The sequence below is a fragment of the Neophocaena asiaeorientalis genome, unplaced genomic scaffold (genome assembly GCF_003031525.2).
Source record: "Neophocaena asiaeorientalis asiaeorientalis breed wild unplaced genomic scaffold, Neophocaena_asiaeorientalis_V1.1 scaffold229, whole genome shotgun sequence".
Classification (NCBI taxonomy): domain Eukaryota; kingdom Metazoa; phylum Chordata; class Mammalia; order Artiodactyla; family Phocoenidae; genus Neophocaena; species Neophocaena asiaeorientalis.
Window position 1 is genome coordinate 3,451,400 of NW_020174096.1, and position 13,955 is coordinate 3,465,354.

Here is a 13,955-nt window from a genome sequence, read left to right on the forward strand (position 1 = left end):
CAGTCCCTTAGCTGAGAAGGGTGTGTGTTTAGCTTGTCAAAGGCAGGAAAGAAGAGCTCTAAGACTACCATCCAGAAGGAGCCCAGAGGGACGAGGGCTGCCAGCACGGAGTCCAAGATGAGAATCCGAAGTAAGGGATTTGTGCTGCTTTCAGCCCAGTCTGCATCGTTACTTGCCAAGATGGAAAAGGGGGGTCATTCAAGTGCATCAGCACTGGGTATTCTACAGCTCGCACTGAACAAACAAGGGAAATATCAGTGGCCCCGCCTCAGCCTCGGGGAGGCCCTGGAGTACGAGGTCTGAGGGCATTTAAGCTGGCGCGTCCTGGTGGAAGTGACAGGCTGTCATTAGGAAGTTCCAGTTTACAGGTGGCTGCATTCAGGCAGCAAAATGACTAATCCAGTTCTACAGCATGGTCTCGCTGCTGAGACAGGCCCTGTGAGTAACTGCACTTCAACCTCATGTTCAAAGAATGTTCACATATTTGATCTCAGCAACAGCCCTCCTTTGATGACAGCCAGAGCACATGGGCAAGGCCAGTTTGACTCACAAAGACGAACGCTGGCCAGAAAGACCGAGTGACTTGCTGCTGGTCCTACCACAGGACACAACCACGGTGCTTCACTGTGGAACTTTGCTACCCCTTACCCAACCTTCAGTCAGATGCAGCGGCCCGTGGCTTGTTCAGGGGCGCTCTGGGCGTCCCTCCGGTTAGCTGTCATTGGCAGGAGAGTCTTGTGGGTGAGGGGCATTTGGGCAGAGGCCAGTCCCCTAGTGTCTGCCTGCTGGGCTCTCATCACAGCTCCAAGTCTGCTTTCTTCCAAAGCTCTCCCATCGCAAGGACTGTGGGTTGAACAAATCTGAAAGCAGAGACCAGAGCCACTCCATCGGAGAGGGATTCAGGGCCCCCGACGGGCAATGAGGTCTGGGCTTGAAGTCTTTTCCTTCTCTCCTCTGGCTTCTCCTCCACAAATGACCTCCAGCACTCAGGGGAGTTGCTGCAAGCTACTTCCAAGCAGTGGTGTGCCCCCCTGGGCCCCTGCCCAGCCCTGGCCAAGCTGAGGGCAGCAGGAGCAGGGCAGGCAGCAGAAACAAACTCCCTGCCTCTCCTCCTGCCCTTGCTAAGACCTCTTTATCCTAGAAAGTGCACGGCTCCCAGGAGCACCCGCCTTTTCCTGGAAGGACGTGCGAGGAGCTATGTGTCTCAGCGCTTGGGCTGCGTTTGCTGCCTTTCTCGTTGCCTCTCTTTGTCTCTCTGACTTGATCAAGGTCCAAAAGGTTTACCAAGGCACAGAGATCTTTGAACACGTGGTAAGGCCTCCCCCCATGTCCCAGCTGCCCACCTTCAAGCAAGGGCCCGGCCTGGGGCTCTGGCCGCCTCGGACAGCCTGGTGCTAAGGGGCTGCACCTCCAGCTTGGCTAAAGGAGGACTTGGATGGGAATATCTGTGAGAAGGAAGGCCAGGGAAGCGCAAGGAATCTGCTCACCTATGCTCACTTAGAAAAAAGAACTGGCACCAGGCCAGAGGATTAGCTATGGAAATCCCTGTTAGGAACCTGGCTGAAGGAAAGTAGAGGCAGAGTAAAGGGACTCTCAGTCAAGAGGACTGTGGAGGAGAGAGGGTGAGGGTACAAGGCCTGCTGCATGGTGACTCCCAGCCCTGGCGGCAGGCATTCCTTGCTCTCACAGACCTTAGGGTTCACGGGGCAACTGTGGGCAGGGTGGGTATGAAACGGGGGGGGGGGCACTGTCCAGTAGAGTAGAAAATGTGCCCACTAGTTGTCCAGGCCACATATTCGCCTCAGAAATAAGAATAAGCTGTGTGATCTCCTGGTCCAGCGCCTCAGAGGATTTACCCAGGGTTGGGGGCCTGATTCACGGTCACATGACTACCTCTGGCCTGGAAGCCTGAGGTCCTCGGAGTTCGTTCGGAGGCTGTGGGGTTGTTAGGATGAGGTGGGGATGCGAAATGCTTTCCTGGATCCTCACAAGCACTGCTGGAGCGGCCCCTCCGTGGAAACTCACTGTATGCGAACCAGCCTGGACGAGGCACCGGGGAGACATAAAGGCCAGTGAAGTCTCTGTTCCTCAAACCAGCATCGGCCAGGCCTGTGGGGTCCTTGGAGACTCGGGCCCTCTTCCAAGCCCACTGGGCACCTGCTTCTTCCAAGGCAGCAGGAGACCGTCTTTCTGAGAGGCCTGGTCTCTCTTGTAAGAGCTCTCCTGATTAGGTTAGGCCCGCCCTGTGCGGCCTCCCTTTTCATTAACACAGGGTCCACTGATGAGTAACCTGATTGTGGGAGTGCCTTCCCGTCATAGGCACAGGCCGGGCCACACTCCAGGGGGTGGGATTGTACCAGGTGTGTAGAGCCGGGCCCAGGAGCCCCAGGGACCATCTTAGAACCTGCCTCTGCCAACCCTCTTCACCTCTGACCCCAGTCCCTCCCACCTCCAGACCGTACTTCCCCAGAGACCTGCTTTGTCTCCTTCAAGTGCGCTTTATGTCCTGTGCTATCCCATCTGAAGAACGTGCCACAGTCTGCTACTTCCCCAAACCATGAGTCAAACCAAGACTCCCAGGATAAGAGAACTTCTATTCCCAGAGAGCATGGCAGTCTTTTACAATTTCTCCTTATATCAATAAATATTGCAGTATCTTGTTTCCCCTGGGTCCTGGAACCGTCACCAATGACTAGGGGCCCAGCTTGGAATTCAGTGGATGAGCCCTGAGGAGCCCCTGTTCCAAGCTCCTGCTGGCCGCCCCATCATCCTAGAGGAAACGGCACGTAAGCAAGTAGAACTCCGCATTAGGTCAAAATCTTCACTAGTCGCTCAGTGGTGAAAACCACATATGACAGCGTAGGAAAGCTGGTTTGGGAGTTCTTGAGCATCACGGGCCAGTGGCACCTAGTGTGAATTCAAGTGTGGCTTCTTAATGCTGAAAAAAATCAGTGCCAAACAGCTTCACCTGAGTTTTAAAGTCATCCATTATTTAATGAAAAGTGTGAACAGTACAAACGTCCAGAATGCTGAATTTAAAGAATTCACCTGTACTTTGGAATCTTATATATCCATGAAAGAATAATGTCATAAAATATCCTATCGATATTCAAAGATTTTCAAAATGTTATATATAAGAATCAAGTTTGGGCTTCCCCGGTGGTGCAGTGGTTGAGAGTCCGCCTGCCGATGCGGGGGACACGGGTTTGTGCCCCGGTCCGGGAAGATCCCACATGCCGCGGAGCGGCTGGGACCATGAGCTATGGCCACTGAGCCTGCGCGTCCGGAGCCTGTGCTCTGCAATGGGAGAAGCCACAGCAGTGGGAGGCCCGCGTACCGCAAAAAAAAAAAAAAAAAAAAAAAAAAAAAAAAAAAAAAAAGAAAGAAAGAAAGAAAAAGAAGAATCAAGTTCCAAAATAGAATATACAATATAATTATATATGTATGCATACACGTACAAACATATGAAAATATGTGTAAATATATATATACATACACATTCACATAGAAAAATGTCTGAAAGGACAAAAAGTAAAACGTTAAAAATAGCTAATGCTGCATGAGAAGGTTGAGGGATTTTTTTTCTTTTTCCTTTTATCTATTCTCTAGCTTTTCTTCAGGGAGTCTATAGTGCCAATTTATTGTTCTGTCCACTCAGAATATCACCTTCCTTCGTTTGGGGGCCTGGTCCTCTTCCAACTCTAACGATGTGGTACTTGTGGAAGTGGCCCTTGAATAGAACTTCTGTTGGGCCACACGACTGCACCAGCGATGGACACGTGACACAGGCCAGGCCAACCAGAGTCCTCCCTGGGAGCCGGGAGGAAGGGCACCCTCTTCTCTCTGAATGTAAGGCTGTAGGCTTGGAGGAGCCTGGAACCATGGGTCCAGCTCTTTGGGGACGTCTGGCCTGAGAGTTTCGGTGTAGAGGAGAGCTATGTGTCAGTTCTGGGTGGAGTATGAGACTATAGCCCAGTGCAGCCTGCAGCAAGTACCAGGGCACCTGCCCATCAAGTAAATGCCTGGGAGATGGGGCAAGGATTGTCTCCTAGAGAAGCAGATATGCGATTGGGGAGAGAGAGATGGGGGGCAGGAACGAATCGCTTGATGATGCAAATTGTCACTTTGCAGGAAGGATGGAGAGAACCCGACAGAGAGGGTGAAATACATTTTAAAGCGGGAAGAGGTGGGGAATGGGCAGTGGGTGGGAGAAGGGCCCTAACCTGTGGTCACTTCCAATAAAGCCCATTTATCCCCTATCTGCTCCTGTCTAAGAGATAACAGGATGAGGGCGAACCTCCTTTGAGGAGAACAAAGGGTAGCTGCATGCAACAAATACTGGAGCATCTACCATGAACAGCAGGATCTTCTCCCAGATGACCTGGGAAGACTCCTTCCTCTTCCAAGGCATGCCAGCTCCACGAGGACTGCCCTGTCTTTCCATCCTTGGAGACTCTTCCACAGGCGTGTCACCGCTCTGTAAGATAACATTTCTAATATCTAGGGAAACATATTAAACTGCTTTTTCTTTCAAGGCGCAATTGTTTCAAGAATATTCATCAAGCACTTGTGATGCGGCGGACACTACGCTAAGCTCTGTGGATGCAGCCGTTCGACTCCTGCTATCAACCGAAGCCTTAGGAGTGTGCTCAGACCGCGGAGGGGTGGGCGCGCTGGGAAGGCAGACGACGGGGCTCCCAGGAGCCTGGAAAGACTTACTCTGGCAGCGCCGCTTAGACGGAGACCGGAAGTTACCCAAGTGAAGAAAGGTGAAGCCTACAGCATCCGGTCCCATGGGAAGAGATCCCGTGCTTTAATTAGCAGGCCTCCTGCTGGCTAACTCCCCTCTGGGTACCTGAGAGATGTCACTAACCTAAGGCGCATCTGAGCCAGTTTTAAGGCATTTACATCTTTAAGGTGCTGGTCAGAAAGTCCGAGGTGCTCCTGAGGTTTCTCAAGGGATACAGGAGCGTGTAACAACCCGACATCTGTTCTGTCGGGAGCGTTGTGTCCGCTACCTGGCATCTCCGCAACTGCGCAAAGGTAGGTGATCAAGACCCACAGCTCGGAGCTGAGGTCAATGAGGTGAGAGGTGGAGGAATTTCTCTGGGGTTGCCCAGGTAGTCAGTGGTGGTGAAACTGGCCGGGAGCCAGGGCTGCGCCACTCACGAGGCAGCCGCTGCCCGGGGCGTGACACCTGCAGAAGCCACAGAAAAGGAAAGGAGCCACAAAAGGTGACTGAGAAAGTCAGACTCCAGGTACATCTCTGAAGACGGTGCGTCGTCTGCACTGGTCCTTGGGCAATTTGGGACCAGGAAGGGCCACGTGTTAATGCTCTGCTTCCTCAGGGCTTCCCGCCTCTCCATCAACTCGAGGAAAATGTGGGTGGGGTGTGTGTGCAAGGCCTCTAGCGCCAGGAAGAGAACCAGACCCGCCCTGCTTCTGAAGGCTGAGTCCAGAGTGAAGACCCAGCTCTGCGGCCGAGATCAAGTTGGCTGGGGACAGCCGGGGGAAAAGGTTTCAATGTCAGCAGAGACTTGAAATTCTTTCTCATCTTGCAAACTTGTGGGGATGGATAATTACGAGCTCCATGCACGGCAGTTGTACTCATTTTAACATGATTCCCACTTAACAGTTTCTATCAAAATCATCCTTAAAAGCTTTTCTTGTTTCTTTAATCTGAAAGTAATTACTCTGGGATAAAAATCATCTCAGGTTTAATCCCAAATCAGTTTAAGACATCTGTTACTTCAACTTCATTGGTTCTTGCAGACTGAATAAATACTTTTAATTCAATTCTATTAGTCACTCCGGGGGAAGGGTAATGGATCAAATGTATAGGCCACTGAAAACCAGTTCTTACACAGGCCTTTTGTAATGAACTTGTTTGTACGCTAACATTTTAGTGTGATGTTGAATACCATACGTGAAAAACATTACTCACACACCTCTATTTTGCTTTCCCCTAATAACTACTTCATTCCTCTCCTTTCGATCCTTTCAAACTTCCTGGGGTTGATGGTGCTATACATTTTGGCTCAAGAACTCACCATCTGGGAAACTAGATACGCACTGAGGTCTCCATAAAGGGCAGACCACATGTATGAGCTCTTAAATGGTACTTAAATAGTAACATGTGTTTCACAGTTAATTTAAAATTGGTCTACAGTTTCTTCATAATACATCAGTTGTTACTCTGGGTGAGCGTAGGCTACGTTAAGACTGAAGACTTAATTTCTCCCCTTATGAAATTCTATTTAAGATCACTTCATCCTTCAAAATTACTGAGGTTTTGCTGAATCGATGACTATATTTCCAAATTCAAAAACTTGATAATAAAATTTTGATATATTTCTAGAATTTCAAGAAATGTTTAGGTTATCCTCAGAGAAGAACAATTGAAAACCATACTTTAAGGGCCAGTATTTATTTAGTATGTGTTTTGTAATGTTGGCTCCCCACTATCTGATTATTTTATGGTAACCTGTCTGGTAAATAGAATATAGATTTAAGAAAACTTATGGGAGATTATATCAATGGCAAAGCAATATATTAAAATATTAAAAATTTAGTCAGAGCCCTATGTGATTGCTTCATAAGCACTATAATTCTTATGAGATAGAACCAAAAGTATTAACAACAACAAAGCAGGAGCCACTTCTCCTAAGTGCCTAAAACAGGAGGAAAAAAAAAAAAAACCCAAAATAATGCCCAAATCTGTCAGTGTAAGTTTTAAGAAAATATATTTATTTTTTCCATGACAATACTATGATAAAATTGTTAAATACATGCATGTTTTAAAAACAAACATAGGTAACATCTCTAGAGTTAACAGCCAAGCATACTAGTTTAACATTTAAGGTGTCTTAGTAATAGGTTACTTATATTCTATGTTCTTGCTATTAACCATGTCTCCCAAAAGATATGGAAACTAAATTCTGAAATTCTACAATATAAAATGTCCAAATTTTCCCTTCTAACAGCAACATAATCTCCAAATTTGCATAAGGTAGAAAACACTTCAGTTGTCGTCTCTGTAAGCGGAGTTGTTTTATTCCATATTAAACTGGGACTTTTGTGAATCAGACTGAATATCACACAAATATACTGCAATCTATAGTCTGCTTCCTGCATATGCATATTTAAATGTTTCCTGATATGATTAAGCACGATTTTAGGTACAGAACATCACAAATGATCATTCAGATTAAAAAAAAAAAAGTCTGTAGTGGTAACATTTCAAGAAATGAAAAATGAAACAGTTCTGGATTTGCAGTTTCTCCCTATCTTTCAGCTACATTTGCACACACCTGACCAAACAAAAATTAGTAAACAGTTACTAGTATTTATAAAAAACTGAAAATATTTAACATATAACATCCCCTTTAAAAAAAACACTCATTCTACAAACGACCTTATAAAAGACAAAAACTTATATCTGTTCACAGTATGTGTATTTTGTAAACAGTAATTCACTATAATGCAATTTTGAAAGTAAAAAATGGTAACTTCCTAGCATTATAAGGACCTCTGACTTGTGGCCAGCTAATGAAAGAGAAAGAAAGGTAACATACTCTTATTAGGAAAACTGAGTGTTCTAAAATGACTTTACCTTTGGACATACCTTAAGGTGGCACCATCTCAAATTTAGGATGTCTCTCTATCCAAGCCTATCTTTTTCAAGCAATTCTGAATTGAAATGTAAGAAAATGCCTTGCTCCTTTTGGAGAAAATAATTGGATAAAACAAATCCCAATCCCAGGGCATCATGTAATACCTACCCTTCCACAACAGTGAATGGAATAGGGTTTCTTTTTGTGTGTTGTATTCATAACGTATTCACATTTTTCTGAAACATTATGTTGGAAGGAAAAAATTAAATTGAAGGATATGTCACAAATAATGGGAAAAAGTATTGAAAATCAAACTGGGGACAGAGTATTTGAAAAAAAATTATGAAAATCATTATTCAGTACTGTTTTCTACGATCAACTACAAAAATACTAATGTTAAGGTTAAACCTAACAGTTAACTTGTCCATGTTTTTTTAATGAAAATTGCATTACCACCTAGAAATCTTCCGATCTTTTATAATATACCGCCGGAATGCTGAGGAAAAATAGTAAGTTCAGAAATTGTAAGTTACCCATTTAAAATGGAGTAATTCTTAAGGGAAGTACATTTTAAATGTATAAGGAAATTCAGTACATTTAAGTGAGCCATTCAGTCAGGTATACAAAGTATTTTTGGCTTAAGTGCAGCATAAGGTCTATATTGTTAGTGTTTTTGTTTGTTTTAAAGTTCTGATTGGCTGCTGCAAAGGCAATCTTAGAAGATATATGTAAATGTAATAAAAACCAATTCCTTATCAATTAAACAGTCATTTTCCCCCCCATTCACATCTCTCAGTTTTTAGGGTATTCAGTTATAGCAACCAAAAAGTAATATAAGTTATTACTGTTTTGTATTTGGTTAGTATTTAAGAGCTTTTGAATTTATTGTTTCTACGTTTCTTCAACTAGGCACTTGCACATAGGAAAAAAAATCCAGAGAGTTTCCCTCTTAAAAACATCACTTTTCATTTTCATAAAAATGTTGCACAGTTAGAATTTGTCTTGCACGGGTAAATTCTCTTGATAACATGGACATGTATAATCCAAAATATTAACATTCTTAATAGAGGAAGAAACAAATGCTACCCATGGTTAAAATTAATAGAATCCTGTCATAACTCAGTATCATAATTATAAGGGTTTGGATATATTCAAATCACATCCCCTGAAATCTTACCATATACAATAAAGCCTGACATTTCAATGAACAGAATGTTCTTTAATCCATTATCAGCATTAAAAACAGTTCCTTTGTATTATAATTAACACGAATATGATCATGTAATAGTTAAGACAAAAGTACTAACTGAAAAGGAATAAAAATCTCACCACCCTATTGAAATAAGAGGTTTAAATATTAATAGCCCTGGTACATAATCCACAGAGGTATAAATAGACCAAATTCAAAACAAGCCATTAACAATGATATTCTAAGGTCATGTCTAAAAGCTGCATTTCCAGTAGGTTTAGTCACAACTCATTTTCTTTTGTGAAAGATTTTCTTCTGGATATAAAAAATAACGATGGGCATGGTACCATGAAACGTTGTTTCAGCAGGAAATACCAGTTTAAAATAATGCTTTGAAGAAAGAGTTTATCAGGAGAATGAGTGCTTATCCTAGTCAGTTAAGCTCACACATCAATGTGTTGTTGATTTACTAGAAACACCTGGTTGGTACAAACATGTCGCACGTTGTGTACCCATCAAATAAAAAGATACTGTGAACACTTAGAATTAGGTTGGAATAAGAAAGATATCTAGTGATGCTTTTGCATGAGTCTTTCTCAAGTTTTCACTCAAACTGTGGAGTCACTTCTAGAGTAGATTTGAATCTTCAAGCCAGTGGTCTCAGATCTACACAAGCTAGATCTTGACACATACCACCTTTCAGGAAAACTGTTGAATCTGCACATTCTGGGATGGAACTCAGTCAATAAAGAAACGGACTGAACTTCCATTGATTAGCTAATGATCCTACATTTGACTTCTGAGATGCCCAATTTTATACTTTCAAAATAAGGATAAAAAGGCATTTTATAAAAGATATACAAATTTTAACATGGTTCAAAACAGAAAACAGTAAAAATTAAATAGAAAAAAAAAGTTTTATCTGGTTATATGCCTGAGCAGTAGAAAACTTTGAGATGACATTTCTGCGTATTGACCAGGTTAGGGAGTACTTTCATTTCAAGCTATCCTAAAATTGATTCCAAATTCCTTTTGGAAGAAAATGTTCCCTAGTCTCCTTCACTAAACTACATCTAATTATTCAAATACAGAAAAGCCTGTAATGTTCTTTAAATATGGACGGTATGAAGACAATTAAGAAATTACAGGACTAATTTCCAACAAGAATACAAGTTGCATGAAGGTTTAAGAATGTGACTTTTGCCACAGTTTCCAAGAGGGCAAGAGGAGTAGATGTTCTAAATGCGATCCTTCAGATCCATGAACCATGAAAGCAATGCTGGTATGGAAAATGAGGCTGAAACTTTTCCGTGAATGGCTGCCTCTATGTCTAAGCTGCAGGAACAAAGCACCTCTATCACCTAAGCACATAAACACCCAATTCAACTATCCAGATACTCGGGCCATAATGTCAAATCCAGGCTTCTACAGGTTCAGCACACTGAAGACTTCAATCGTATACGGATGCTAATCCATGCAATACATAATTTACAAGGTCTCTCTAATGTCAAAAGCCTAGCTAAGTCCTCCAAGAATACTTTTATGTTAAATAGTGTTTATTTAAGATGGCCACTCACAAGAGAAAGGCAGTCAAAATGACCACCAGAATCTCCATTCCTCACAAGGGAAACTTGATCTGAAACTGGCTGATAAGTTAACTGGCTTGTAGGAGATGTGAAAATGTATCCTTTACACAGCACTGATCAAGACATAATGGGATATACTTCTGCTTCAGACATTTAGAATTTTCTAACCAATGACTGGGCTCTAGTTGGAAACTTTAGCAGGAAAGAGGGGTTTCCCAATTATTCTCCCAGTCAGGAAGTGCTGGAGGGAACACATCTAGCCTCCCCTTCTAAGCAGCCTTTAGTTAGCCCTCCCCCAAAGAGAGGAGCTAATGTGACTGGACAGAGAATGGCCCTATTAGACCACCTGTCACCCGTGTGCATGGTCCTGGCACTGACAAACAGTACACGTTTGCCAGGGTCTCCAGTGCCACAAGCAACCAGAGATACGTGACAGAGGGTGTTTTCTCTCTCCCCAGTTCCCTCCTCTCACCCTGTCCCCATGTGCCCAGGTGGGGCAGGGGTTGGGAAGTAATCCCTTCCCATCTGTAGAGCAGGTCTAGCAATTCTCAATTCACCAGGAAAAGATAAGGAAAACTGTTTTGACCTCAGACCTAAACCACACTCTTCTAAGCATATCACAGGTTATAAGGAGCCTGCCCAGACTAACAGAGTGATACTCTGCTTCTCATTAACCCAGTGATCTGGCGTATGGATCTCCAGAGGCAGGGGAGAGGTAAGCTGCACTCTGAATCTTTTTCCTGCAGAAAAAGCTGTGAAGTCTTGGATGGAGTGATAGGACTCAAGAGCCCCGGTGATATTCACCATTAGCCAAACAAATGAGTCATAATGCAGGTTAGATAGGGCTCTGGATACAGATGGTCACAGTTGAAACGCATATGCATTAATGGCAGAGATCAAACAATCTCTTCTGGCCTTTTCCCGTTACCTCAGGTTAGTGGAGTTTAGATCAGTAAACTTCTACCTTGGCCAACACTTATCCTAAAGAGAGGAGGTACACGATTGGTGAGTTTTGATGGGGAAAAAGGCATGAGCTGGGGGCAAGAGGGGTGTGGTAATGACAAACTTCTGCAGGAAGAGAAGGCAGGCCCAGGTCTGAGTGTCTGGGGTGGAAGCAAAGGGAAGGAGCCCAACAGGAGAAACGAGAAGACAGAGCGAACTGTTTACAGGTGGCTCTGGTTTGATATAATTTTCATTGTTGAAAATTTCTGTGAGCTCTTATGTAGTTTTACTACACTATTTGTATACATAATTAATTGTATTTCACTCCACATGTTCATATATCAAGAAGCTCAGGAATTTAATTGAATCCTAGCAATTAAAATCAGGATTCATAAACAGAGTACCTAAACAGACTTTCTCCCTTGTCACCCTTATTGTGGCTTTTTTCCACAACATGGTTTTTACAACGATACATTATGGGCTAGAAAAAAAATAACTGATCCACTATGTGCAAACACATTACAGAGCCTCAGATGATAAAAAAAAAAAAAGAAAGGCATATCTTGACTTCTTTAGATCTTCCAAATTCTCAAGTACTTTGGCCTTAACTCAAAATACATAGACAGCCTGAGGACAGGGAAAATATACACTTTTTAGATTTTCAGTTTGCTTTTCCAAGAACCACGTTCATTCTAGACATCACTTATGAAAACAGAGGATGCTGTGAGGACACAACTCTGGACGACTCCCAGAGCAACTGCTGCACCTTTAATACGGGTATGCCCACGAGTTCAAAGCCATCTTATGATATTCCACATAAAATAGCCCTTGAGTAACTGTCCCTATAAGAAGCATTATCTTTTTAGTTTTACACGTAAAAATCTGAGGACTGAATCAGATAGTCTGGACTGATGACCCTTTAAGAGGGAGGAACTGCTAAGATGCACAGTGAGGAGGAACACCTGCTAGAAGGTGTCAGAGGTCGTCACTGCCTGGGCAACCGGGGCTCAAAGCGTGGTCTTCTCAGGAGGGACTGAGGCCAATCCGAACTATACAGACGGCTAATGCCGCCAGGTATTGCTTAGTAGTCGTCTCAAATAGTAAGTCACTGGAATTACATGCTTAGGAGGAGTACTGAATTTGCTCATGTATTTATAAAGCTGACACTGTCACCAAAAAACAAAACAATGAATTTTTTAAAAATCTTAAGATCTACAGTCCTAGAAACTTAGTTTTAAATATTAGGGCAACCTAATAAAGGAAGCTAGCATAAAAGCTAAAAAATAATGGAACGGTGTGAAAAATCTTCTAGAGCAAGAAAACGTGATTCTGATTTGAGCTGGTCAGTGTCACGCTTGTTTTCCAAGTTTGTACCCCTGAGAAAACTGTTTGGTAACCACTATACAGTAGGCACAGAAATCAACATACTTTATCAAACAAAACACTAAACAGGTGTTGCTGTTGATACATTAAAAATTATGAGTTTTCTTCAATGCTGTGGATAGAGAATAATGTTAAAAGTTTTAAAATCTGTGCTTGTTTTTCATCTAGAATGGAGCAAATGTCAGGCAAATAAACTTCATCTGTTACTCTGACATTTTTCTCCCTTGCCTGCAAATCTGCTTACAATTCCTTAAGGTACATGCATGAGAAAACCTGACGAACAACAGAACAGAATACAGTTGCTGTGGGGTTTGTTTTGCACGTATGGACCAGGCAGTATCCGTTATTGAAATGCTTCCTAAAGGTAAAGCAATGTGAGAATTCTTTGGCTCGAATCACAAATAGCTCCAAACTGTGAGTTGCGTGGACTGAATTTCTGAGTTACCGTGTTTTGGCTTTGAGACCACATCAGAAGCACGCTAACACTTTCAGTGTAACTTGCATGAGTGAAGTCCACCTCGCTTAGCAACACTTCACAGGATCCCTCCAAGGCGCCCAGTGCTGACCCGGCAACAGGAGCTCATTGAGATGGTAGACTGAAGTGACAGGGAGACACTGTTAATCGTTTGGTTTGTTCTGAAAAAAGTTTGTGAAGGACCAGCCTCCTCCATTAGATTTAGGAGAATCTTCATCTTTAGGAGGAATCAAAAATTGTCGGGAGTTAATGGAGCATGGACTTCCAAAAGAGACAATTTCACTGTTGCTGTCTGTGGACCTAGGTGAGTCTGGAGATACTAAGTTCCAAGTCTTTACATTTGCCTGAGGTCTGTAACCTGCAGTTTTGTCTAAATCGTCTGCAGCCAGATCTTCTACAGTAGAAGTAACGGGGAGGTGCATTTGTGGCTTATAGCCTGTCCCCCCTCCAGGGTCGTTTCTGGGTCCCTCCTCTGGTTTTGCCTGAGGCTGGTACATGGACTGAATGTCAATGTAAATGACTTGTGAGGCCCCTCCGGCTTCATCCGCTCCTGGGTTCACCATCTCTTCCTCAATGACCGGTGGACAGTAGGATACAACCGCATGGTTTTCCGGTTGCACATCAGTGTTATCTTCTGGACGCTCAGCTACTGGAGAAATTATTTCTGTATCTTCTATTTTAGGAACTGTTGATCGAGTTTCCAGAACCTCGACATTATTTGGGGTACAAGGATTCATTTCCAGTGTTTTAAGAGCGCTGTTTCCCTA

The 13,955-nt window shown here is 43.4% G+C and overlaps 1 protein-coding gene across 1 annotated transcript in view; it reads right to left on the reverse strand.

The window, feature by feature from the left end:
* Positions 1-6,726: 6,726 nt before the first annotated feature.
* Positions 6,727-13,955, reverse strand: part of LIFR (LIF receptor subunit alpha) — a 57,564-nt gene continuing 50,335 nt past the window's right edge. Inside the window, exon 19 of the mRNA XM_024754651.1 lies at positions 6,727-13,952. Within this exon, the coding sequence (XP_024610419.1) occupies positions 13,332-13,952 (621 nt within the window). The 3' untranslated portion in view covers positions 6,727-13,331. The remainder of the gene's footprint in view (positions 13,953-13,955) is intronic.